The 27,411-nt window shown below is 47.5% G+C and overlaps 1 protein-coding gene across 6 annotated transcripts in view; it reads right to left on the bottom strand.

Annotated features, from left to right (window-relative positions):
- The window catches only part of ift80 (intraflagellar transport 80 homolog (Chlamydomonas)), a 398,557-nt gene that overhangs the window by 130,052 nt on the left and 241,094 nt on the right, over positions 1–27,411 (bottom strand). For 3 of the 6 annotated variants that reach the window (XM_072474470.1, XM_072474472.1, XM_072474471.1), the window contains exon 9: positions 25,852–25,926. The exons of the other annotated variants lie outside the window; for them this stretch is intronic. In XM_072474470.1, coding sequence (XP_072330571.1) covers positions 25,852–25,926 — 75 coding nt within the window. The remainder of the gene's footprint in view (positions 1–25,851; positions 25,927–27,411) is intronic. 6 annotated transcript variants of the gene reach the window in all.

Raw genomic sequence — 27,411 nt, 5'->3', positions numbered from 1 at the left:
GAAAAATATGCATAATGAAAGCATCAAAACTGGAATTCTTATCAGAGTCACAGCTGTTTGGCAACCTAACTCAAATGGTTACAGTTTTCCAGATTAAAAGTACTTCAGCAATTATCAGTTACACATTTCAGAGAAAGCATGTATGTTTTGAACAGCGTTTTAAGACACAAATTTATGTTCGTAAACTATAATCTGTAAATCTTTTACATGCACCAATTTTTTATAAAACTATGCTAAGAATAAATAAAAGCATGTTAATTTCACTGAATTTATGTACATAAATACATAATACACCAAAATTATATCCGTTTGATTTATCTCCATTAGATAAGGATGTGTATCATTGCAAACATAAAAGTTGGGATTTTACTTGCATGATAAAAATAACACCAGTTTTACAGAGTGAAAAAAGGGTCTTCTGTGTTCAAACCTACTTCTGCCCAGCGGGCAAATGATATGGAAGGTCTTGTTGACATGACTAACAAAAGAGTCCATTTTTTGCTTATCCACCTTCAGAAACCGGGTGGGTGGGCACCAGATAACAAACAGCTTTCTTATCCTCTCAGATTCTGGCCATTTCTGACTTTAACCAGCAGAGTTTTGCAAACGGATAAGGTACCACCCTAAAATCACAAGAAGCTTCATATGTTTGTGTGAATTGGCTGAGCATCAATAAGTCTTCCCATATCATCTCAACAGTGATTGTGCAAGGAAGATGGGGTGGTTTACCTGCTAGGCAGAAGGAGGTTTGAAGACAGAAGAGGCCGTGTCAGTTAAGGCTACATTTTTTCTTTCTGGGGCCGGAGGACAGTCTTTCCCTGGCCCAGAGATCAATCCCCGTTTCCTTCCAGAAGCCCCTTGCAAAATCCCTCTTCGCCACTTACATGGAAGCTAGCAGGCAACAAAGACCAACCTAATCTTCACCAGCATGCAGTCACTGTTCTGAGTGGATGGGAAGTGGATTAGCAGCTCAGGAGTTTAAAAAAAATCTCCAGGCCTAATGTTTAGTGAGTGTGTTTCACACTTTTTTCTTTAAAAAAAAAAAAGTTCATTAAGAATTAACAAAATTGACTTCCGGTTGCGGTGATGCACTGCTAAGCCGCACGTTTCGGCAGCTGCCGTTCTAACTGACTTTTGGGCTCTTATCGGGAGCCCCAAAGGAATTTTTTTTCCGACCTAACCCAGTGTGGGGTGACGAAGGAAGGAGTCCCCCTGGGTGTGTATGGAAAGGAGCGGTGGTAGTGGCCAGATTGCGAAGGATCCTTTGGAGCAGCGGCAGAGAAGAGAAGGGAGAAGCAAGATGGCGGCGGATGGAGCCCAGATGGTATGGGGCCTGGACCAGCAGGAGTTTCTCCGACAATGTGTGGAGGAGCTTAAGAAAGAGGTGCTGGCGCCGATGCTACTGGCAATCGAGCGACTGAAGGAAACACAAAAAGGTCCAGGCGATGGAGCTCCATGGAGTGAAGGCAAAGGCAGCCGAGAATGAGGATGAGATACAGGGCCTGGTGGTAAAAACGGAGACACACGAGGCACTACACAAGTGGTGCATAGAAAGGCTGGAAGCCCTGGAGAACAGCTCGAGGAGGAAAAACCTACGGATTCTAGGTCTCCCCGAAGGAGCAGAGGGAGCTGATGTTGGGGCTTATGTGAGCACATGCTCCACACGCTAATGGGAGCTGAGGCCCCAACGGGCCTCCTGGAAGTGGAGGGAGCGTACCGGGTCCTCGTGAGAAGACCAAAGGCAGGTGAAACACCAAGAGCAATAGTGGTGAAGTTTCATCGCTACATGGACAGAGAGATGGTCCTGAGCTGGGCCAAGAAGGCACGGAGTAGCAAATGGGAGAATGCGGTGATACGTGTGTATCAGGACTGGAGTGCGGAGGTGGCGAGAAGGAGGGCGAGCTTTAACCGGGCCAAGGCGGTGCTCCATAGGAAGAAAATAAAATTTGAGATGCTGCAGCCGGCGCAATTGTGGGTCACGCATCAGGGCAAGCACCACTACTTCGAGACGGCGGATGAGGCATGGACATTCATCCAAGAAGAGAAACTGGACTAGATTTGAGAGTTTGATGTTTGGAGAGAAGCAGCAAGGTGGTGGTACAGGAATGTAAAGTGGGGAAAGGGGAGGGCTATTGTACAGCAATGTTGGACGGGGAGTTTCTCTCCCCCCGATGGGGGGGACACGAAGAAATGTGGGCGCCGGTGGAAAAAGGGACAGGGATGGGGAATGAGGGAACTGTGCCATAGGGGGCGGGGCCGAGAGGAAAGCGCGGGTATTTTCCCGCGCTATGGAAATTATAGCGGGAAAACGGGCGCAGGAAGGAAGGGAGCCCCACACGCAGGGAGGTCAAAGAGTGAACGGGGGAAGCCGAGGTCAGCCAGAGTTAGCTGATTTCCGGAAGCTATATGGGGGGAGTAACCAAGTTGAGAGGGATCTAGCGCCGGGGGGGGGGGGGGGTTAACTGGGTTGCTGCTGCTGAGTGCAAGGGGGAGCTGGTAAGAGATGAGGTGATCGGGGCGGGAAGGCACTGCCTGGGGGACGGACGGGTGCGCGGGACCTGGGTGGGGAGATGGCCTAAAAAAGGGGATGGCTAGTCGACCGGGGGGGGGGGGGGGGGGGGGGGTGTGAATGGCCCCCCAATCCGGCTGATCACGTGGAATGTGAGAGGCTTAAATGGGCCGGTTAAGAGGGCACGGGTGTTTGCGCACTTAAAGAGACTGAAGGCGGACGTAGTCATGCTCCAGGAGACGCACCTGAAGGTGGCGGATCAGGTTAGATTAAGAAAAGGATGGGTGGGACAGGTATTCCACTCAGGGTTGGACGCGAAAAACAGAGGGGTGGCAATATTGGTGGGGAAACGTGTATCATTCGAGGCTAAGAATATAGTGGTGGACAGTGGGGGCAGATATGTGATGGCGAGTGGCAGACTGCAGGGAGAGGCGGTTGTGCTGGTGAATGTATATGCCCCGAACTGGGATGACGCGGGATTCATGAAGCGAATGCTGGGACGTATCCCGGACCTGGTGGTGGGAAGCTTGGTAATTGGGGGGGGTGGATTTTAATACAGTGCTGGACCCAGGGCTAGACCGGTCCAGATCCAGGACCGGGAGAAGGCCGGCAGCGGCCAAGGTGCTTAAGGGATTTATGGAACAAATGGGGGGAGTGGATCCGTGGAGATTCGCCAGGCCGATGGCTAAAGACTTCTCTTTCTTCTCCCACGTCCATAAGGTATACTCCCGGATAGACTTTTTCGTTTTGGGAAGGGCACTGATCCCGAAAGTGGCAGGAACGGAGTACTCGGCCATAGCCGTTTCAGACCACGCCCCGCATTGGGTGGATTTGGAACTAGGAGGAAAGGGAGCAGCACCCACTCTGGCGACTAGATATGGGACTACTGGCGGACGAGGGGGTCTGCGGAAGGGTGAGGGGGTGTATTGAGCGATACCTGAAGGTCAACGACGATGGGGAGGTTCAGGTGGGGGTAGTATGGGAAGCGCTGAAGGCGGGGGTTAGAGGAGAGGTGATCTCCATCAGAGCCCACAAGGGGAAACAAGAGGGCAAAGAAAGAGAGAGATTAGTGGGGGGAAATTTTGAGGGTGGATAAAAAATATGCGGAGGCCCCAGACGAAGGGCTATACAGAGAAAGACAAAGACTACAGAGAGAGTTTGACCTGCTGACCACGGGAAAGGCAGAGGCACAGTGGAGGAAGGCACAGGGGATGCAATATGAGTATGGGGAAAAGGCGAGCCGGCAGTTGGCCCACCAACTTCGGAAGAGGATGGCGACGAGAGAGATCGGGGAGTTAGGGACGAAACGGAAAATATGGAACAAAGAGCAGGGAAAGTGAACGAGGTGTTCAAGACCTTTTATGAGAGGCTATACAAGTCCCAACCCCCGGGGGAAAAGAAGAAATGTTACACTTTCTGGACCAGCTAAGGATCCCGAAGGTTAAGGGGCAGGAGGTGGCAGGTCTGGGGGCACCAATCGAGGTGGATGAGGTGATTAAAGGACTGGGGAACATGCAGGCAGTGAAGGCCCCGGGACCAGACGGGTTTCCGGTGGAATTCTACAGGAAGTAGATGGATCTGTTGGCCCCGCTCTTGGCGAGAACCTTTAATGAGGCTAAGGAAAGGGAGATGCTACCCCCGACAATGTCGGAGGCGACGATATTGCTAATCCTGAAACGAGATAAAGACCCGCTGCAATGCGGGTCATACAGGCCTATCTCACTCCTAAATGTAGATGCCAAACTGCTGGCAAAAGTGATGGCGACAAGGATAGAGGATTGCGTCCCAGGGGTGGTGCATGACGACCAGACAGGGTTTGTAAAGGGGAGACAACTGAATGTTAATGTACGAAGGTTGCTGGAGGTGATGATGACGCCCCCACCGGAGGGGGAGGCAGAGATAGTGGCGGCGATGGATGCAGAGAAGGCATTCGATAGGGTGGAGTGGGACTATCTGTGGGAGGTGCTGAACAGGTTTGGGTTCGGTGAGAGGTTTATTAGATGGGTCAGACTCTTATATGGGGCCCCGGTGGCAAGCGTAGTCACAAACCGGCAAAGATCGGGGTATTTTCGGCTACATAGGGGTACAAGACAAGGGTGTCCCCTGTCCCCGTTACTGTTCACGTTGGCAATTGAACCACTGGCCGTAGCGCTGAGGGATTCTAAGAAGTGGAGGGGGGTGCTTAGAGGGGGAGAGGAGCACCGAGTGTCGCTCTACGCAGATGATCTACTGCTATACGTTGCGGACCCGGTAGAGGGGATGTCAGAAGTAATGCAGATACTTAGGGAGTTTGGAGAGTTCTCGGGATACAAACTAAATATGGGGAAGAGCGAGCTTTTTGTAATGCATCCCGGGGAACAGGGAAGGGGGATAGATGCTCTGCCGCTGACTTCCAATACCTGGGGATCCAGGTGGCCAGGAACTGGGGAACCCTGCATAGACTTAACCTGACGCGACTGGTGGAGCAGATGGAGGAGGACTTTAAGAGGTGGGATATGGTGCCGGTATCGCTGGTGGACAGAGTGCAGGCAATTAAAATGGTGGTCCTCCCGAGGTTTCTTTTCGTGTTTCAGTGCCTCCCCATTCTGATCACAAAGGCCTTTTTAAAAAAAATAGACAGGTGCATTACGAGCTTTGTGTGGGCAGGAAAGACCCCGAGAGTAAAGTGGGGGTTCCTGCAGCGCAGTAGGGACAGAGGGGGACTGGCGCTGCTGAGTTTGAGCAACTACTACTGGGCCGCCAATGTGTCGATGGTCTGTAAGTGGATGAGGGAGGAAGAGGGAGCAGCGTGGAAGAAGCTGGAGATGGCGTCCTGTAAGGGAACGAGCCTAAAAGCGCTGGTGACGGCGCCACTGCCGTTCTCCCCGAAAAGGTACACCACCATCCCAGTGGTGGTGGCAACCTTGAGGATCTGGGGGCAGTGGAGGCGACACAGGGGAGTGACGGGTGCCTCGGTGTGGTCCCCGATAAGGAATAACCACAGGTTTGTCCCAGGGAGGATGGATGGGGGGTTCCAGTGTTGGCAACAAGCAGGAATTAGGAAGCTGAGGGACCTGTTTATAGACGGGATGTTTGCAAGTCTGGGAGCGCTAGAAGAAAAATATAAGTTGCCCCCGGGGAACGCCTTCCGGTATATGCAAGTGAGGGCATTTGCGAGGCAACAGGTGAGGGAATTTCCACAGCTCCCGACGCAGGGGATCCAAGATAGAGTGATTTCTGGGGTATTGGTCGGAGAGGGCAAAGTGTCCGAAATATACCGGGAGATGAGGGACGAGGGGGAGGCGATGATAGAGGGGCTGAAGGGAAAATGAGAAGAAGAGCTGGGGGAAGAGATTGAGGAGGGGCTATGGGCTGATGCCCTAAGTAGGGTAAATTCCTCGTCCTCGTGTGCCAGGCTTAGCCTGATTCAATTTAAGGTTCTACATAGAGCACATATGACAGGAGCAAGACTGAGCAGGTTTATCGGGGTGGAAGACAGGTGTGGGAGGTGCTCAGGAAGCTCGGCGAACCACACACCCATGTTCTGGTCGTGTCCGGCACTGCATGAGTTCTGGGGGGGGGCGTGGCAAGGGTAATTTCAAAGGTGGTGAAGGTCCGGGTCAAGCCAGGCTGGGGTTAGCTATATTTGGGGTTGCGGAAGAGCCAGGAGTGCAGGAGGCGAAAGAGGCCGATAGTTTGGCCTTTGCGTCCCTAGTAGCCCGGCGTAGGATTCTACTCATGGGGAAGGAAGCGAAACCCCCAGGCATGGAGGCCTGGATAAACGACATGGCAGGGTTCATAAGATTGGAACAAATAAAATTTGCGTTGAGAGGATCGGCTCAGAGGTTCTCCAGGCGGTGGCAACCGTTCCTTGACTATCTCGCGGAACGATAATGAAAAGATAGAAATGACAGCAGCAGCAACCCAGGGGGGAGAACTATTTTGTCTTTTTGCTACTTTTTTTTAGTTGTTGTTGTTAGTTCACTATATTATTTAAATAATGTTATTTACCAGTTAATGTATAATCCCTTGTTGAGTTGTAAAAACGGAAAAAGTTTTGTTTGAAAAATGTTAATAAAATATATTTTTAAAAAAGAATTAACAAAATTTTCAAACATACAAACCCCCCTCCCCCCGGAACACAAAAGAAAGAAAGCTTGCATAGCAAGACATGAACATGGCAAGTCAATATGATACAGAACTTTGTACATTGGATTCCTCCCGTACATATCAGTTTCCTGGATCATTCATGTATTTTCTTGCTCAAATGCCCCCCAGAAAGCCCCCCCCTTCCCCCTTCCCCCTCCCTCCCTCCTCCCCCCAAGAAAGATGTCAACCCCCCTCCCCCCCCGGTTGCTGCTGCTGTCCGACCTTCCTCTAACGCTCCGCAAGATAGTCTAGGAACGGTTGCCACCGCCTGTAGAACCCGTGCGCAGACCCCCTCAAGGCAAACTTTATCCTCTCCAACTTGATAAACCCTGCCATATCATTTATCCAGGCCTCCACGCTGGAGGGGCTTCGCCTCTTTCCACATTGACAAGATCCTTCGCCGGGCTACTAGGGACGCAAAGGCCATAATGCCGGACTCTTTCGCCTCCTGCACTCCCGGCTCGTCCACTACTCCAAATAGTGCTAGCCCCCACCTTGGCTTGACCCGGACTTTCACCACCTTAAGATACTGTTCCCGCAACTCCCCTCCAGAACCCCTCCAGTGCCGGGCATGACCAAAACATATGGACATGGTTCGCCGGGCTTCCTGAGCACCTCCCACATTTGTCCTCCACCCCAAAGAACCTACTCAGCCTCGCCCCCGTCATGTGCACTTTGTGAACTACCTTAAACTGTATCAGGCTAAGCCTGGCACACGAGGAAGAGGAATTAATCCTACTTAGGGCATTAGCCCACAGCCCCTCCTCAATCTCCTCCCCTAGCTCCTCGTCCCATTTACCTTTCAGCTCCTCTACGAAAGCCGCCCCCTCTTCTTTCATCTCCTGGTATATCGCCGACACCTTGCCCTCCCCGACCCATACGCCCGAAATCACCCTGTCTTGAATCCCCTGTGCCGGTAGCAGCGGGAATTCCCTCACCTGCCGCCTTACAAACGCCCTCACTTGCATATACCTGAAAGCATTTCCCGGGGGTAGTCCAAATTTCTCCTCCAGCGCCCCTAAGCTCGCAAACGTCCCGCCGATGAACAGGTCCCCCATTCTTCTAATCCCTGCCCGATGCCAGATCTGAACCCCCCTGTCCATCCTTCCTGGGACAACCCGATGGTTATCCCTGATCGGGGACCACACCGAGGCTTCCATCGCTCCCTATGTCGTCTCCACTGCCCCCAGATCTTTAACGTTGCCGCCACCACCGGGCTCGTGGTGTACCTTGTCGGCGAGAGCGGCAGCGGTGCAGTCACCAGCGCCCCCAGGTTCGTTTCCTTTGCAGGACGCCATCTCCAACCTCTTCCACGCCGCCCCCTCTCCCTTCATCACCCACTTACGGATCATCGCCACGTTGGCTGCCCAGTAGTAGCCACCCAGATTCGGCAATGCCAACCCTCCTCTATCTCTGCTGCGCTCCAGGAACCCCCTCCTTACCCTCAGGGTCTGGCTCGCCCACACAAATCACATAATGCTCCTGCTTACCGTCTTAAAGAAGGCCTTGGTAATCACAATTGGGAGGCATTGGAATACAAAAAGAAACCTCGGGAGAACCACCATTTTAATCGACTGTACCCTGCCCGCCAGCGAGAGTGGCAACATGTCCCACCTTTTAAAGTCCTCCTCCATCTGTTCCACCAGCCGCGTCAAATTAAGTTTGTGCAGTGCCCCCCAGCTCCTAGCTACCTGAATCCCCAAGTATCGAAAGTTCCTTGCCGCCCTCCTCAACGGTAGGTCGTCTATCCCTTTTCCCTGATACCCCGGCTGCACGACAAAGAGCTCACTCTTTCCCACATTGAGCTTATAGCCCGAGAAGTCTCCAAACTCCCTTAGGGTCTGCATGACCTCAACCATCCCCTCCACTGGATCCGCCACATGCAGCAACAAGTTGTCTGCGTACAACGACACTCGATGTTCCTCTCCCCCTCGGACCACCCCCTTCCATTTCCCCGACGCCCTTAACACCATGGCCAAAGGTTCAATTGCTAATGCAAACAGCAGAGGGGACAGGGGGCACCCCTGCCTCGTCCCTCGGTACAGCCGGAAATACTCCGACCTCCGCCGTTTCGTGACCACACTCGCCACCGGGGCTCTGTACAGGAGCTTAACCCAACTAATAAACCCTCCGCCGAACCCAAACCTCCTCCACACTTCCCAGAGATACTCCCACTCTACTCGGTCAAAGGCCTTCTCAGCGTCCATGGCTGCCACAATCTCTGCCTCTCCCTCCACCGATGGCATCATTATCACATTTAGGAGCCTTCGCACATTGGTATTTAGCTGCCTACCCTTTACGAATCCCGTCTGGTCCTCGTGAATCACCCCCGGGACACAGTCCTCAATCCTCGTAGCCAACATTTTTGCTAGCAACTTAGCATCTACGTTGAGGAGCGAGATCGGTCTATATGACCCGCATTGCAGCGGGTCTTTATCCCACTTCAAGATCAAAGAGATCGTCGCCTCCGACATTGTCGGGGACAGGGTCCCCCTCTCCCTAAAACGCCACTGGGAACCCATCCGGCCCCGGGGCCTTCCCCGCCTGCATGCTCCCCAGTCCTTTAACCAGCTCCTCCACCCCAATGGGCGCCCCCAAACCAGCCACCTCCTGCTCCTCCACCCTCGGGAACCCCAGTTGGTCCAAGAATCGTCGCATCCCCTCTTTTCCCCCTGGGGGCTGGGACCTATACAGCTCCTCGTAAAAGGCCTTAAATGCCTCATTCACTTTCACCGCACTCCGCACCATAGTTCCCCTGCCATCCTTGACTCCACCTATTTCCCTCGCTGCCATCCTCTTACGGAGCTGATGTGCCAGCATCCGACTCGCCTTCTCCCCATATTCATATATCGCCCCCTGTGCCTTCCTCCACTGTGTCTCTGCCTTCCCTGTGGTCAACAGGTCGAACTCCGTCTGGAGACTTTGTCTCTCCCCGAGTAGTCCCTCATCAGGAGCCTCTGCATTGCTCCTGTCCACCCTTAAAATCTCCCCCACTAACCTCTCCCTTTCCCTGCCCTCTCTCTTCATCCTATCAGCCCTGATGGAGATTAACTCTCCCCTGACCACCGCCTTCAGCGCCTCCCATACTACTCCCACCTGCAGCTCCCCGTTGTCGTTGGCTTCCAGGTACCTTTCGATGCACCCCCGCACCCTTCCACACACTTCCTAGTCTGCCAGCAATCCCACATCCAACCGCCACAATGGGCGTTGGTCCCTCTCCTCCCCCAGCTCTAGCTCCACCCAATGCGGGGCGTGGTCTGAAATGGCTATGGCCGAATACTCCGTTCCCTCCACTTTCGGGATCAATGCCCTGCCCAAAACAAAAATATCTATCCGTGAGTAGGCCTTATGTACATGGGAGAAAAAAGAAAGTTCTCTGGCCAAAGGCCTGGCAAATCTCCACGGATCTACTCCCCCCATCTGATCCATAAACCCCCTGAGCACCTTGGCCGCTGCCGGCCTCTGCCCCGTCCTAGATCTGGAACGATCTAATGCTGGGTCCAACACCATGTTGAAATCCCCACCCATTATCAAGCTCCCTACTTCCAAGTCTGGAATACGCCCCAACAACCGTTTCATGAATCCAGCATCGTCCCAGTTCATAAGAACATAAGAACTAGGAGCAGGAGTAGGCCATCTGGCCCCTCGAGCCTGCTCCACCATTCAATGAGATCATGGCTGATCTTTTGTGGACTCAGCTCCACTTTCCAGCCCGAACACCATAACCCTTAATCCCTTTATTCTTCAAAAAAACTATCTATCTTTATCTTAAAATCATTTAATGAAGGAGCCTCTACTGCTTCACTGGGCAAGGAATTCCATAGATTCACAACCCTTTGGGTGAAGAAGTTCCTCCAAACTCAGTCCTAAATTTACTTCCCCTTATTTTGAGGCTATGCCCCCTAGTTCTGCTTTCACCCGCCAGTGGAAACAACCTGCCCGCATCTATCCTATCTATTCCCTTCATAATCTTATATGTTTCAATAAGATCCCCCCTCATCCTTCTAAATTCCAACGAGTACAGTCCCAGTCTACTCAACCTCGCCTCGTAATCCAACCCTTCAGGTCTGGGATTAACCTAGTGAATCTCCTCTGCACACCCTCCAGTGCCAGTACGTCCTTTCTCAAGTAAGGAGACCAAAACTGAACACAATACTCCAGGTGTGGCCTCACTAACACCTTATACAATTGCAGCAGAACCTCCCTAGTCTTAAACTCCATCCCTCTAGCAATGAAGGACAAAATTCCATTTGCCTTCTTAATCACCTGTTGCACCTGAAAACCAACTTTCTGCGACTCATGCACTAGCACACCCAGGTCTCTCTGCACAGCAGCATGTTTTAATATTTTATCATTTAAATAATAATCCCTTTTGCTGTTATTCCTACCAAAATGGATAACCTCACATTTGTCAACATTGTATTCCATCTGCCAGACCCTAGCCCATTCACTTAGCCTATCCAAATCCCTCTGCAGACTTCCAGTATCCTCTGCACTTTTTGCTTTACCACTTATCTTAGTGTCGTCTGCAAACTTGGACACATTGCCCTTGGTCCCCAACTCCAAATCATCTATGTAAATTGTGAACAGTTGTGGGCCCAACACTGATCCCTGAGGGACACCGCTAGCTACTGATTGCCAACCAGAGAAACACCCATTAATCCCCACTCTTTGCTTTCTATTAATTAACCAATCCTCTATCCATGCTACTACTTTCCCCTTAATGCCATGCATCTTTATCTTATGCAACAACCTTTTGTGTGGCACCTTGTCAAAGGCTTTCTGGAAATCCAGATATACCACATCCATTGGCTCCCCGTTATCTACCGCACTGTTAATGTCCTCAAAAAATTCCACTAAATTAGTTAGGCACGACCAGCCCTTTATGAACCCATGCTGCGTCTGTCCAATGGGACAATTTCCATCCAGATGCCTCGCTATTTCTTCCTTGATGATAGATTCCAGCATCTTCCCTACTACCGAAGTTAAGCTCACTGGCCTATAATTACCCACTTTCTGCCTACCTCCTTTTTTAAACAGTGGTGTCACGTTTGCTAATTTCCAATCCACCGGGACCACCCCAGAGTCTAGTGAATTTTGGTAAATTATCACTAGTGCATTTGCATTTTCCCTAGCCATCTCTTTTAGCACTCTGGGATGCATTCCATCAGGGCCAGGAGACTTGTCTACCTTTAGCCCCATTAGCTTGCCCATCACTACCTCCTTGGTGATATCAATCCTCTCAAGGTCCTCACCTGTCATAGCCTCATTTCCATCAGTCACTGGCATGTTATTTGTGTCTTCCACTGTGAAGACCGACCCAAAAAACCTGTTCAGTTCCTCAGCCATTTCCTCATCTCCCATTATTAAATCTCCCTTCTCATCCTCTAAAGGACCAATATTTACCTTAGCCACTCTTTTTTGTTTTATGTATTTGAAGAAACTTTTACTATCTGTTTTTATATTCTGAGCAAGTTTACTCTCATAATCTATCTTACTCTTCTTTATAGCTTTTTTAGTAGCTTTCTGTTGCCCCCTAAAGATTTCCCAGTCCTCTAGTCTCCCACTGATCTTTGCTACTTTGTATGTTTTTTCCTTCAATTTGATACTCTCCCTTATTTCCTTAGATATCCACGGTCGATTTCCCCTCTTTTTACCGACCTTCCTTTTTGTTGGTATAAACCTTTGCTGGGCACTGTGAAAAATCACTTGGAAGGTTCTCCACTGTTCCTCAACTGTTTCACCATAAAGTCTTTGCTCCCAGTCTACCTTAGCTAGTTCTTCTCTCATCCCATTGTAATCTCCTTTGTTTAAGCACAAAACACTAGTGCTTGATTTTACCTTCTCACCCTCCATCTGTATTTTAAATTCCACCATATTGTGATCGCTCCTTCCGAGAGGATCCCTAACTATGAGATCCTGAATCAATCCTGTCTCATTACACAGGACCAGATCTAGGACCGCTTGTTCCCTCGTAGGTTCCATTACATACTGTTCAAGGAAACTATCGCGGATACATTCTATAAACTCCTCCTCAAGGCTGCCTTGACCAACCTGGTTAAACCAATCAACGTGTAGATTAAAATCCCCCATGATAACTGCTGTACCATTTCTACATGCATCTGTTATTTCTTTGTTTATTGCCTGCCCCACCATAATGTTACTATTTGGTGGCCTATAGATTACTCCTATCAGTGACTTTTTCGCCTTACTATTCCTGATTTCCACCCAAATGGATTCAACCTTATCCTCCATAGCACCGATGTCATCCCTTACTGTTGCCCGGATGTCATCCTTAAATAACAGAGCTACACCACCTCCCTTACCATCCACTCTGTCCTTCCGAAAAGTTTGATACCCTCAGATATTTAACTCCCAGTCGTGACCATCCTTTAACCATGTTTCAGTAATGGCCACTAAATCATAGTCATTCACGATGATTTGCGCCATCAACTCATTTACCTTATTCCGAATACTACGAGCATTCAGGTAAAGTACACTTATGTTGGCTTTTTTACCTCGGTTCTGAATCTTAACACCTTGATCAGTAACCTCTCCTAAGTTATATTTCCTCTTAACCTTTCTCCTAATTTTCCTTGTCGTCGAACCCACATCTTCCTGTAACAACCTGCCGCATCGCTTACCATTAATGTTTTCACTTCCCGTTTTATTTCTTTTAGTATTCCTGGTCCTATTCACTGAGCTCCCCTCAGTCACTGTACCTTGTACTGTCGCCCTTTTTGATTTTTGACTATGGCTTCTCTGCGGGAAAAAGCCCGTGCTTTCTGAGCCAGCCCCGCCCCCTGTGGCACAGCTCCTGTTGCGGCCTTATCCCAGTTCCCCCATCCCCAAGTTTCACCTCCCTCCAGCACCGACGCCCACATTTCCCACTATCTTGTCAACAGAAAAAAAATTTTTTTAACAAGAACTCTTCCCACATCCCCATCCATCATCCCACCCATGAAACATTCTTTACCCATATTTACAACCCTGTATACAGTCAACATCCCCCCCACAACCACAGCCCCTCAGTTCGAGTCCAATTTTTCCGTTTGGAAGTCAATGAACAGCCTCCATCTTGTGGAGAACCCCTCCTCCTCACCTCTTATGGCGAACTTGATTTTTTTCTAGGCGGAGGAATTCTGCAAGTCGCTCACTCAAGCCCCCGCTTTCGGTGGCTCCAAATCCCCCCAGCAGAACAAAATCCATCTCAGGGCTATCAGGGAGTCAAAGGCTATCACGTCAGCCTCTCTCTCCACCTGCAATCCCAGATCTTCCTACACCCCTAATAGCACTACCCACGGGGCCGGCACCATCTCCACTCCCCAGATCTCCGACATTATGATCGCAAACTCTTTCAAGAATCCCTCCAACCTCAGACAATCCTGAAACATATGAACATGGTACGCCGGACTCCCTGCATACTGCTCACACCTATTCTCCACCCCTGGAAAAAACGATCCATCATAGACCCCGTCATATGAGTGCTATGCATCACCTTAAAAACTGTATGAGAATCTTGCAAGCGACGCAGAGCCTCACTCCACAAGCCAACTTGCATCGCCCCTCCCAACTCCTCCTCTCACTTGCGCCAGACCTCCTCACTGAGTGCTCTCCCTCCCCATCAGCTCCCTATATATATATATATCTGGCACCTTGCCCTTGCCTCTCTCATTCTCGGACAGAAGGTTGTCTTGGAGCGCTTGAGGTGGCAGCCGCAGGAACGAACCTGACCTCCTTCCTCAAGAAATTCCTGACCAGCAAGCACTTGAACCCATTCCATTTCGGCAGCAAATACACCTCCTCAAGCTCCTCCAATTCCGCAAATGTATGCCCCATAAACAGGTCCTCAAAATACTCTATCCCCAACCACCCCTACTCTTGAAACCTTACATCCAGTCCCACTGGGACAAACCTGTGGTTTCCGCAAATCGGCACCCACAGGAACATCCTAGTGTTGCCGACATTAATTCCATACCCTCAACACTGATACCACCACTGGGCTCGTGGAATACCTGGCCGGCGAGAACAACAGAGGTGCCAACAATAGCGCCCTCAAGCAAAGCCTCCTCCATCCATCCCCACACCGTCCACTCTCCACCGCCCATTTCTGTACCATAGCTCTTGTTTGCCGCCCAATAATAAATCTGCACATTTGTCAGTGCCAGACCCCCCGTCCTGCCTATCCCATTTCAGAAACATCCTCCTGGTCCGGTGAACCTCACCTGCCCATACAAACCCCAGTATCATCTTATTCACTATTAAAAAAAGACTTGGGCACGAAAATCAGGAGATTCTGAAACACGAACAAAAACTTCAGGAGCACCGTCATTTTCACCATCTGGACCCTTCCAGCCAACAACAAAGGCAACACATCCCACCTCCTAAAGTCTTCCTAATTTCCTCCACCTTTTTTGCCAGATTCAACTTGTGCAGCTGGGCCCAGCTCTGTGCCACATGTATCCCAAGATACCGAAAGGTCGCCCCTACCAACAGAAACGGCAACCTCGTTAAACTCCTCCCCCACCCCCCTCCGCCCCACCCCCGTCATTGATCGGAATACCTCACCGTTCCCCATATTGAGCTTATACCCTGAAAAAAGACTGAATTCCCCCAGGATCGCCATAATCCTGTCAAAAGTTTAACCGGGTTTGCAACATATAACAAGAGGTCATTTGCGTATAAAGAGACTCGGTGCTCCACCCACGCTCCTGCCACTTCCTAGAAGTCCTAAGTGCCATCACCAATGTTCAATCGAGAGAGCAAAGAGCAAAGGGGAGAGTGGACACCCCTGCCTCGTCCTTTGATGCAACCCAAAATGCTCTGAATAGACACTTTTGGTCCACACACTCACCTTAGGAGCCCGAGACAACAACCTCACCCAGTCGACAAACACCTGCCAAAGCTGAACCATCCCAGCACCTCAAATAAGTACGGCCACACCATTATGCCAAACACCTTCTCCGTGTCCATAGACATGTCCACCTCCCGCCCCGTTGAGGGCATCATTATCACATCCAATAACCTCCAAACATTGACCGCTTGACGAACCCCGTCCGGTCCTTCCCTATCACCCCCGGCACACAATTCCCCATCCGCAACACCAGCACCTTTGCCAATAACTTCACATCCTCATTTAACAATGATTATGAGCAGTACGACCCACAATACTCCGGGTCTTTATCTTTCTTCAACATGAGTGAAATAGATGTCTGACAAACCATAGGAGGAAGCTCACCCTTCTCCACCAACTCATTGTACATCTCCACTAATAGCGGCCTAGCTCCGACCAAAATCTCTTATAAAACTCTGTAGGGAACCCCTCCAGGCCCGCGGTCTTCCCGGACTGCATCACCCCACACACTCCACCACATCCGCAGATCAATCCGGGCCTCCAGCCCCTGTACTCTCATCTCATCCACCCTCGAGAACTCTAACCTATCAAAAAACCACCTCAATCCAGGAATACCCCGTGGACATGCAAAAGAAATGAGAATTCCATTGCCCTCGGCCTCTCAAACCACCACAGGTCAGCCGCTCCCATTCGCTCCATAAATGCCAGTAACTCCTTCGTCATTGTCAACACTCTGATAAGTCCTGCCTCGGATACAAAACTATATTAAAATCCACTCATGATCAGCCAGTGTGTGTTCAGACCCAAGATGCTTGCCAGGTATCCCCTCATGAATTCCACATCATGCCAATTTAGGGCATAAGTATTCACCAACACCACGTGAGCCCTCTCCGACCTCCTGTTCACCATCACAAATCTAACCCCAGGATTCGCCGCTATGCTTCCCACCACAAAGGATACCCTCTTATTAACCAACACTGCCACCCCCTCGTCTTCATATCCAGTCCAGAATGAAACACCTGTCTCACCCATACCTTCCTCAACCTCGTCTGATCCACCACCTTCAAACTAGTCTCTTGCCAAAACACAATGTCCGCCTTCGGACTCCTCAAATGCACGAACACGAGCAACCTTGTAGCCGGCCCATTTAATCCCCAAACATTGCGTAAAATCAACCGGGGGATGGTGGGGGGTCTCTCCCCAAGCTTCCTTTGGGCTTCCACCACCAGTGCAATCGCTGCCTCCAACAAGGCCAACCGGTCCTCATAGTCCACCACCGACTATTCCACCTTTTGGAGTGCTGCACTATGTGCCTCCAATCTCTGCTCCACACTCTCAATGACTGCCTGAATCAGGTCACTTTAGTCAGGTCTTCGGAGGCCTCCTGCCTTTGCTGCCAGAATCTGACCGTCAAAAATTCCAACTGTTCCGTGGACCATTGAGCAGACAACGATGCCATCTTTCCTTCTCTGACTGTTGCCCCTTTACAGTTGCACTCCTTGTTTAATAGGGCTGAGACGTGGCCACCCGAAGGAGAATCCTTAGTTCGATCTGTTCCTGCACTTTGTACCTATGAACACCCCTGTGAACGGGTAACAAGGACCAACCAATTCCGCCTCGAGCAGGAGCCACCAAATGTGCGACGACTCACTCCATGGCCACCACCGGAAGTCCCTAACCCTATCTCGGGTTTGCTGTAAGGTTATTAATAGAGGTTTGGATCACTCTAAAACTGAAGATCTGGGGAAAATACACCGCCACTTATAAGCGGGGGAAAATCGCTTTAAAATACCTTTGTTTACATATTTTTAAATTAATCCCCCTCTTGTCCGTAACAGTGTACATATTCTGTCAATACCTACAGTGAATTTGAATTTATCTTCTGAATTAATATTCTCTATATTTTTCGGGATGTGTAGCTTTGCAAATAAATACTTGAAATATATATGTTTTAAACATACAAATATATTCCAAAACCATTGTGAAAAAGATGCAAAAGTTAACAAAATTTGCTCTACACCAATGGTGATCTTGTTTAAGTCAAAATACAATATCTCTGAGTAAGGAAAATTATCGTACCATTGGATTACTGCTTACCTAATGCTTTTAGTTTGTTTTGTAATTTGATTTATTTTACAGTAGACAGGAAACAGGAAATAGCCTAGTCCTTTAAGCACTTGGCAGAACAGCAAAAAAAAAAAAAATCAGAATTCAAACCTTTAAAGGGATATCATGGATATCTTGCCAACACTGTACTATTGTGATAATGACAATGTCATAATGCAATTGGTACAGCTGCTTAGAACTAGGATTTTTTAGTATAATTATCTTGACAAGTTCTGAAAGATGGTAAGAAAAGCATGGTGCTTCAGCACTTTCATCAAGAACAAAATTCCCCAAAAGTAACACCTGCTGGGAATACTCAACTTAAATATAGCCAACAGGAGTTACATAAAATTTATTGACATATAAATGTATTTTCAATCTTCAGATGCAATGATTTCATGGTTTTCTGGGGGAAGAAATTTAGTATCTCACTCATGATGGGACTAAAACCTCACCCTGTAGATTATTTAAAATAAAATACATATAGAGGTATGCTCATTGCTTTAAATTTAAAACTGGACAAAGACCTCAAAATGGCTGAATCTAAGGCTGTCTGTGATCCCTGAACAAAATGAGCTATCTGGCAATATCGGAGAAACTTGCACCTTGTTATTCCTGAAGAGACACCGACAATTCCCATGCAGGCTTCACACACCAAATTCAAAGAGAGCTATACAAAGACCATCTGCATTTCATAATCCAGGGTAACCAACTGGAGTCTACTCGCCCACGAGGACAAAGGGCCCTGCAACCTTCCTTTCAATTTTTAATGGTTGAAACATTTAATAATCTTGAGGATCCAGCCAATGGATACATATCTTTTATCAAAGACAGTGAGAAGAAGTGGGAGTCATGTGACATGGACCGTTTGTGGAACCAGTAATATTGCCTTGTGAAACTGCAAAGTCAGTCATCATCCTACAAGCTCACAGGAAAGGAGCTCTGGCCCCGGTATGAACACCTGGCCCATCTACACTGCTTCTATTGGAAATTCTAACCCACCGCCCCAAGACTGATAAATCTCTGCATGTTCATCTCATCATGTGAAAAGTTAACACGACTAGAAAAGTGAACTAACACCATTTCCTTTCTCTGGGGTCTCTGCCCTATAAAACTTTATTTTATCCATCCCTCTTTCGCTGTATGATTGCGCAGGAGGCAATGTTGTGATCTTAATCCTGCATTTTAAATGTGTGCAAATAAATGAATCCTTTTGAGTTCATCCTATCTTGAGTTTGCTATCAAGTTAGTAATACAAATTGGATCACACTTAAACCGAGGGGTTGGGAAATATATCACCACTTATAAAGGAGAAAGCAAATCAAAAATCCCTTTCTGTTTACGGATTTGTGGTGAGACGAGATGTTAGTGCTGTTTAAGTTAACCTCCCACCCGTAACACAAGTGATTATTCTTTGTGAATGAGTCCTGACAGTGAATGCCAGCAAGCTGCTTGACCACATGGAGGGGACAGCACAGCTCAGTCTGACATTGTCCACAGCAAACGATCATGCACAATTTCCAGCACAGATTACTGGACATTTTGCTATTTTGTAGCTGATTCTAACATTTTGTCAGGGTCGGCTAACTCAGCACAAACTGGAGAGCAAACCGGAGAACTATCCTGAGACCTCACCACCCGCTACACCTCAATATTACATTAGGACGCGCATTTATTCATTGTGGCACTGAAATAGCTCAGATTGGTAAAATACTGGATTAAATGACTACAAAATCAACAGTTCGTGAGACTAATAAATTATAGGCAACCAAAGACATTATCAAACTTATTTTGTTCTTTAGAAGAAGCTTGAGTGTTTTTAAAATAAAGTTGATTAAATTAACAGGAAGGAAAATAAAATTAGCAGTCATGCAACGAACATGCTGGAGTGATACGAAGGACAAAATTAAAATGAAACTCAATACTTTAATAAAAACTAAGACTAAGATTAAAGAAGGAGGTAATTTCTTTTCTGGTAAGTCGCTGTGAAAGAACTGTTGTTTGTGTCCAATTTCTTTGCCTTGGATAAACAGAAATGAATTGAACTGCTTCGTAACATGCTTGGAAGGTAGGGCAGCCCGGTGGCGCAGTGATTAGCACTGCTGCATCACGGCGCCGAGGTCCCGGGTCACAGTCCGTGTGGAGTTTGCACATTCTCCCAGTGTCTGCGCGGGTCTCACCCCCATAATCCAAAAAGATGTGCAGGTTAGGTGAATTGGCCATGCTAAATTGCCCCTTAATTGGGGGAAAAAAAGAATTGGGTACTCTAAATTTATATTTAAAAAAACATGCTTGGAAGGTACGCCTCCAACAATTCTACATTTTAACACCAAAGTGTGTTTGTTTTTAAATATAACATGCTACAAAATGAATGTTAAGTTCCCCCTGCCACTTTTAAACCCTGCAAGAATCTCAATACTATTGCTTCCACAAAGCTGGTTCAAGCTTTATGACAGAGGAAGCAAGCGCCAACTATGTTGAAGTGACTATAAAACTAAATTCAGAGTACAGGGCCTGTTTTTAACCACTCCGACAAGCAGGAACTGCACCTGGCAATGAAGTTAAAATAGAAAGGGGCAGTTACTCCCACTGATTCTGAGAGCATAATATCCACAGGAAGAAAGCAGGTCCTGTTTTAAATCCTCAAACCTGCAATTTCAAGCTGAGGCATGACTGGGTTGGGGGGGGGGGGGGGGGTGGTCAATGTCAGTTCTCCCACAGGTAAATCCCACAGGGAGCAGGGTCTTGGGCCAAAAGAGGAAAGTTTGACATTTATTTTTCAGGTTTTGCATGATAACTCTCCTGAGAAACACCATAGAACATTTTATGACGTTATAGGTGCTATATTCATACAAGTTGTTATTGTTTCCTCATGGTCCAAGGCTGGCAAGAATACTTCTCTGGGCTTGACGAGGAAGTCTTGGGCCTCCCTTGGATCACTAATTGTGGCAAGATAACACCCATTCCTCTGATCATGACAAGACTAGCCCTGGATCAAGATCAGACACTCTTCTTCTCCCCCCCCCCCCCCACCTCAATCTCATCAATGTATGCCACCCCTCCCCCAATCTGGGCAGGGCACTTCCCACACCACAACTGCATCAAGACACCTCAGCAACCTCTCAATCATAACGAGACAGCTCCTAAGCCACGTCCAATCACAGCATGGCACCTTCCAGCGCCAAACACAAGACACCTCCAACTACCAATCACCACAACTCCTCCCACTGTCAAACACAATCACAAGTCAACCCTACCACCCCACCAATTGCGGCAGGGCACCTTCTACCTCATAATTGTGGCAAGGTGCCCCCACCCCCAGCAAGATGCTTTCCACCTGTTCAATCATGGTAAACACCCCAATCTGCCCCCAACTGCAGCCAGGCCCGATTAACTTGCGGGAACTACAAATTCTGTCCACTGGTCCCTGGCTGAGGCCTCCTGCCATTTTTTTTTGCGCACTGGTCAGGAAGTCAATGTGGCTGACTATCAGATAGGTGTCTGCAGCAGGTTATTTGAATGATGGCAGCAGGGCTTCTACATCCATGACCTGGAGAGATTTTTCATACACCCCTCCTCACCTCACCACTAATGTCAGGGCCCATGAGTACCAGAAAACTTCCCTCATAACAACTTGTTGCCAAATATGCTTTGCCAAAATCCAGTGTAGAGTTAATGTTCTATACAAGCTTTTGTACTAATCAATGTGACACTGAAAAAGATAATTCAAAAGAAGTAGTGAAACTAAATATTGCAGATGTTGGAAATATGAAATAACTGAAAATTCTGGAAATAGTCAAAAGGCAGGCAACATCTGTAGAGACAGAAAGAGGCTTGGATTTTAATCACCGAGGCACGCAGTGGCGTTCAGGAGAATTCCTGTCTCAGCCCACTTGCAAAAACGGGATCTTTATTGCTGAAGGGTCGATACGGGCTACAGTTGGGCCAGCTGACCAGGGAAATAAGACGGAGGCAGTCACAGAGGCTGTTGGGGGCTGCGGTGGTCTGTTTTAAAAGGCCTGCCTTGGTGTAGTGGGACTTGATTTCAATTTTAAAGACCCCACAGCCCTCACCACCCCACACATTCCCCATCCATGCCACCTTGTCCCTCTCATACCAGTCTATGCCCACCCATCCATGACCCCTCATGCCCCCTACGCCAAGCTCCGGCCTCCACAGCTCCTCATGGTCCCATGCCAAACTATGGCCATCCACCCACCAACCCCCCACCTCAACATGGTCCCTCATGCCAAGCTGTGACATTTTCATCCCCATTGGTTCTTATACTGAATAGAACCAATTAACCTGATAGTGACAATAGGATGTGTAAAAAAGGCTCAAAAAATCAAAGTCGTTCATTCATTTCTTTCACTACGTTAAATAAAGATCTTTCACAACAGTTCAATAAATATATCAATCATCCAGTCCCTTAAAAATGTCAATTTCAAAAACTGCAAACACTTGAAACCTCTTAGCCTCGTGCAAATAAACACCGATCTCCACTTTCAATTACACAAAGCAATATTTTTCCTGGGGCTCAGCTGTTCCCTCAGAAAAATAGATTTCTGGCTCCCAGCCAAGAATACATAATGAGGGTTGGCTGAGAGCCCAGATATCTATTATTGTGATGAATCATCTGAGTCCAGGGAAAATATTGCTTGATTGACAGCTCTGGCTCTCTAATCTCTGCTGTCAATTGCACAATGTTAATGTACACAACCTTAAGAGGTTTCAAGTGATTGCAGCTTCTATTATTGATACTTTAAAAAGTCTGGATGATTTACACTTCTACTGGGCAATAGTGAAAGGACATTTTTTTTGTAATTAAACAGTGAAATGTAATGAACTAATGGATTTTTTAAACAGCTTTTTTAAACAACACATTGCATTGCCACTATAGGAGTCATTGGTTCCATACATTGTACAACAAATCAAACAAAGGGCATCAAAGTGCCAAAGCCTGGCATGGGGGCATGAGGGAGCACAGCTTTGTGTAGGAGGTATGAGGACCATTGGGGTGGGTGGAGGGTCAAAGTTTGGCATAAGGAAGAAAAGGGATGGGCAACGGGCACAGGGGAAAACACAGGCGATGGGGTAGAATAGCTTGACCTAGCGGGCATGAGTAGGCCATTTGAACTCACATTCAAAGGTTTCCTCATGCAGACTATGGTTTATGTCATCTCTGAAGTACCGTAAACCACAGCTCTTTAAAACCCTGGTCTGACTTCATGGAAATTGTGCACAGCTATGATATGCCTATGCCTACAATGCAGAATGCAGACGGCCAGTTCAGGAATGCTGGGTGCGAGCTTGTGAGCCGATCCAGCCTGCACCATTGAAAGGCACACCGGAAAAACATAATGCCTGGGAATTGGGCCAGAAATCTTGGAATCAGGACCTGCCCGTCATTTTTTAAAGGACTCCCATGTCACAATGACTGCTAAAATCCAGGTTAAAGTTAACATTTCAGGTCTGTGACCTTTCCTTAGAACTGGATAGCTTGATCTTTGGTCGTGGCGTCTTGCTCCAGGGAAAGCAGGAGGAAAAGTCAGAGGATTGGTGTTCGGTCTTTTCAAAGTAGAGGTTGTTTTGCCAGGTAATAAAATTGGTACCCTTGTCAGCAGGTTTGATGACAGTGTTAGGGTTGGACCTAAGAAAATGTAATGCAGCAAGTTCAAAGGTAGAGAGATCGGAGTATGTGATCAGAGAAGATAAGATAAATTGAGACAGCCAATGCCACACCGGCAGTTCTCAATAAAAAAATCTAGAGGGGGCAAGAGGCTAGAGGAAGGAGGAGAATTCTGGGGATGTGTAAAATGATCCGGTGTGCAGAGGAAGGACTCCTAGCTAAAGAAGTGTCGTGGGGGGGGGGGGATGGAAGAAGAGCCTCAGCATTGTAATAAGTTGAAAATTCATTGAGGTGAGGTGCAAAAGGATAAAATGGAAGTAAAAGCAAATTACTGCGGATGATGAAATCTAAAACAAAAACAGAAAATACTGGACAATATCAGCAGGTCTGACAGCATCTGTGGAGTGAGAAGGGAGCTAATATTTTGAGTCTGGATGAGTCTTTGCCAAAGCTGGAGAGAACTGTAAATAGGGTTAGTTTGTACTGTTGTGGGAGAAGGGAGGGGGGCGCGGAGTGGAGTGGAGCAATCGGGCTGGATAAAGGGCCAGCGACAGGCGGAGATTGATAAAGATGCCTTGGACAGAAAGACAAAGGGAATGTAAATGGGGGTGATCATGGCTAAGAAGGTTCTGATAACGGCATATTAAGAGATCTGAATGACTTAATGGCAGAACAAAGCTAAGCAGTATGTCAACGGAACAGGGGACAGGTGGCGAAGGAAAAACAGATGGACGGAAGAAACAAAAATGAACTGATAGAAATAAAAATGGGACGAAGGTGGATGAGAGAGAAACGGAGGCCTTTGCTAAGGATGGAGCATTCAGGGGCAGGGAAGGGAAGGTCAGAGGGTGTTGTGAATACATGGCAAGAGGTGAAATTGGAAAAGGAATAGGCCACAGGTTAGTGAAGGGGAAGAAAGATCCAAAGGACATTGGTATGCATGAGTTGTGGAACCTTGTGATCCTTAACACCTGAAAGGAAGTGTCATTCTGGTCTATTGCATTTGCTGCTCCCAATGTGGTCTCCTCTATATCGGAAAGACCAAACGCAGACTGGGTGTTCGCTTTGCTGAGCACCTTCGGTCTGTGCGCATTCAGGACCCTGACCTTCCCGTTGCTGCCATTTTAACACAAGACCCTGCTCCCATGCCCACTGTCTGTCCTTGGCCTGCTGCAATGTTCCAGTGAAGCTCAACGCAAACTGGAGGAACAACATCTCATCTTCCGTTTAGGCATGCTACAGCCTTCCAGTCTCAACATCGAATTCAACAACTTCAGATAATTAGCTCTACCCCACCTCATCCCATTCATTTTAACTGTCTTTCACCAATTATTTCTTTCTTGTCTTTCTTTATATATATTTAACACCCCCCATCTTATCCACCTTTCCTTACCCATTCTTCGCTTTGCTTCCCCCTTCCCCTCCCCCCACATCTACATCTGTCACAGTTTACCCTCTGATGTTAGTTTCTCTGCTGTGATGTGGAGATGTCGGTGTTGGACTGGGGTGAGAACAGTAAGAAGTCTTACAACACCAGGTTAAAGTCCAACAGGTTTGTTTCGAATCACTAGCTTTTGGAGGTGGTGTTTCTCTGCTGTTTGGCCTTTCACACTTTTGTTCTCTCTGGGGACTGCCATTAGCACTCTTTCCTTTGGTTTCTGTGGCTAATAGCACCCCATTTCCCTGGGTTTCTGTGGCTATGATTCATCTTTCATTCTCACTCCACAGTATAAATATTTCCCACTTTCTCTGTCTTATAGCTTTGACAAAGAGTCATCTGGACTTGAAGCTCTTTTCTCTCCCTACAGATGCTGCCAGACCTACTGAGATTTTCCAGCATTTTCTCTTTGGTTTCAGATTCCAGCATCTGCAGTAATTTGCTTTTATTAAAGGAAGTGTCATGTTCTTGGTAGAGACCAGTACCTTTTAAATAATAAATTTGAACATAATTATTAACTAAAGGAATTATGCCACAAGATTTCCCATTTTAAACAAAAGTCTTTTGTAATACAGGAATCAAACACCAAGTACAATTAACTTAACACAATATTTCACAAACACTTATACTTTAAATCCAAAAATGTCAACAAGCAACTTCCTGTTCTACTTTTATTTCCAACTTCCCCACGACCAAACCAAGTTGTGCCACAGCTCTCAGCAATTCACTTTGATTCTACTCGATACTCCTGCTATTCTTCGAGATATGCGATTTCTAGGGATCCTTCCACCAGCATCTGGCTAGGTGAACCAGCCAACACCTCACAATTGTGGACTCCCAAGCTCAAGCATGGACCTCATTGCTCAATGATTTAAAATCAGAAAACAGCCTTGGTTTTGGAAACGCTGGGGCTACTGATTCCAGCTGCTTTAAAGCTCCTGACACATTCCCCCTCTGGCTGCTTTATGGCTGCTCCAAGCTAACTTCAATTAACTTGTCTCTAACATAAATCACACCGATACCAAAATTAAAACAAAAACTGCAATCTATCCCCATATAACCATGGCATCCCAGGGGATGTTCCAAATCGAGAATTTAACTAATTAACTTCACTTTCAAAATACCTATTTGATTCTGGGACTCAAATGAATTATTTATATCTCTAATGGTAACAACTGAAAACTTACCAGACTCACTGGCTCCGTTATGAAGCGAAGAGGGAACCACCTGTTCATTGTTTTCACACCTCTTAATTCCAACCCCTTTGAGAAAACATGAACCATTTATAAATTGTAATTATTTTAGGGGGATTTCTTAAAGCCATGTTTTTTTCATTTATCGTGCATTTAAAAACTTAATTCCCCAAATGAATTTTAGTTCATTCATAGATTCAAGGTGTTGCTGGCTAGGCAAGCATTTATTGCTCATTCCTAAATTCCCTTCAGAAGGTGGCCATGAGCTGCCTTCTGTTTGATACAATTGAGAGCTCATTAGGTCATTTTAGAGGTTATTTATGAGTCAGTCATATTGCTGCGGATCTGGAGTCACATGCAGGCCAGACCAAGTAAGGATGGCAGATTTCCTTCCCTGAAGGCCAGACTGAACCAGTTATTTATTTTTGTGACGATCAACATTGGTTTCATAGTCACCAGCTGCCATGGTGGTATTTAAACTGGTGACCCCTGAGCATTAGTCTGGCTTCTCAATGACTCTTAAAACATATGAATCATAAAAATAGATATTTGTACCAGGAAGAAAAATATTTTTGGCTATTTGTTGGATGCAATGGAGAATGAAATGAAATTGCAAAAATGTTTTTTTTAATCCGTTTATGGGACATGGGGGTCACTGGCTAGGCCAGCATTTATTGCTCATTCCTAGTTGCCCTCGATGTGGTGGTGAGCTGCCTACTTAAACCGCTGCAGTTCCTGATGTGTAGGTACACCCACAGGGCCGTTAGGGAGGGAATTCCTGGATTTTGACCCAGCGACATGAAGGAACGGCGATATATTTCCAAGTCAGGATGGTGAGTGACTTGAAGGAGAAACTCCAGGTGGTGGTTTTCCCAGGTATCTGCTGCCCTTGTCCTTCTAGATGGTAGTGTTTGTGGATTTGGAAGGTACTGCTAAGAAATCTTGGAGATTTCCTGTAGATCTGTAGTATCTTATAGATAGCACACGCGGCTAACATTGTTCATTGGTGATGGAAGGATTGAATGTTTGTGGAAAGGGTAGCAATCAAGCAAGACGCTTTGTCCTGGATGGTGTTGAGCTTGTGTGTTGCTGGAGCTGCACTATCCACGCAAATGGAATGTTTTCTATTACATTCCTGACTTGTGGTTGGTGGAGAGGCTTTGAGTAATCAGGAGGTGATTTACTTGCTGTAAGATTCCGAGCCTTTGACCTGCTCTGGTAGCCACAGTATTTACATGGCTAGTTTCTGGTTATTGGTAACCCCTAGGATGTTAATAGGAGGGATACAGTGACAGTAATGCCATTGAATGTCAAGAGACGATGGTTAGATCCTCTCTTGTTGGAGATGGTCATCGCCTGGTTCTCGCGTAATGTGAATGTTACTTTGCTTTGCACAGCTTTGAGATGCAGTGAGTCGCTGTTGCTGAAGAGAGCGGTCAAGTGTGCACATATGGAAGATCTCTGGACCTGATTGGAACAGTGATTCAAGGAATGCTCAATGTCTAGTAGAGATCTGTAATTGTGGTGGATCTGAAACACCAAGGGCAAAATTTC

The sequence above is a fragment of the Scyliorhinus torazame genome, chromosome 14 (genome assembly GCF_047496885.1).
Source record: "Scyliorhinus torazame isolate Kashiwa2021f chromosome 14, sScyTor2.1, whole genome shotgun sequence".
Lineage (NCBI taxonomy): Eukaryota > Metazoa > Chordata > Chondrichthyes > Carcharhiniformes > Scyliorhinidae > Scyliorhinus > Scyliorhinus torazame.
This window is presented reverse-complemented; position numbering and strand designations above follow the sequence as displayed.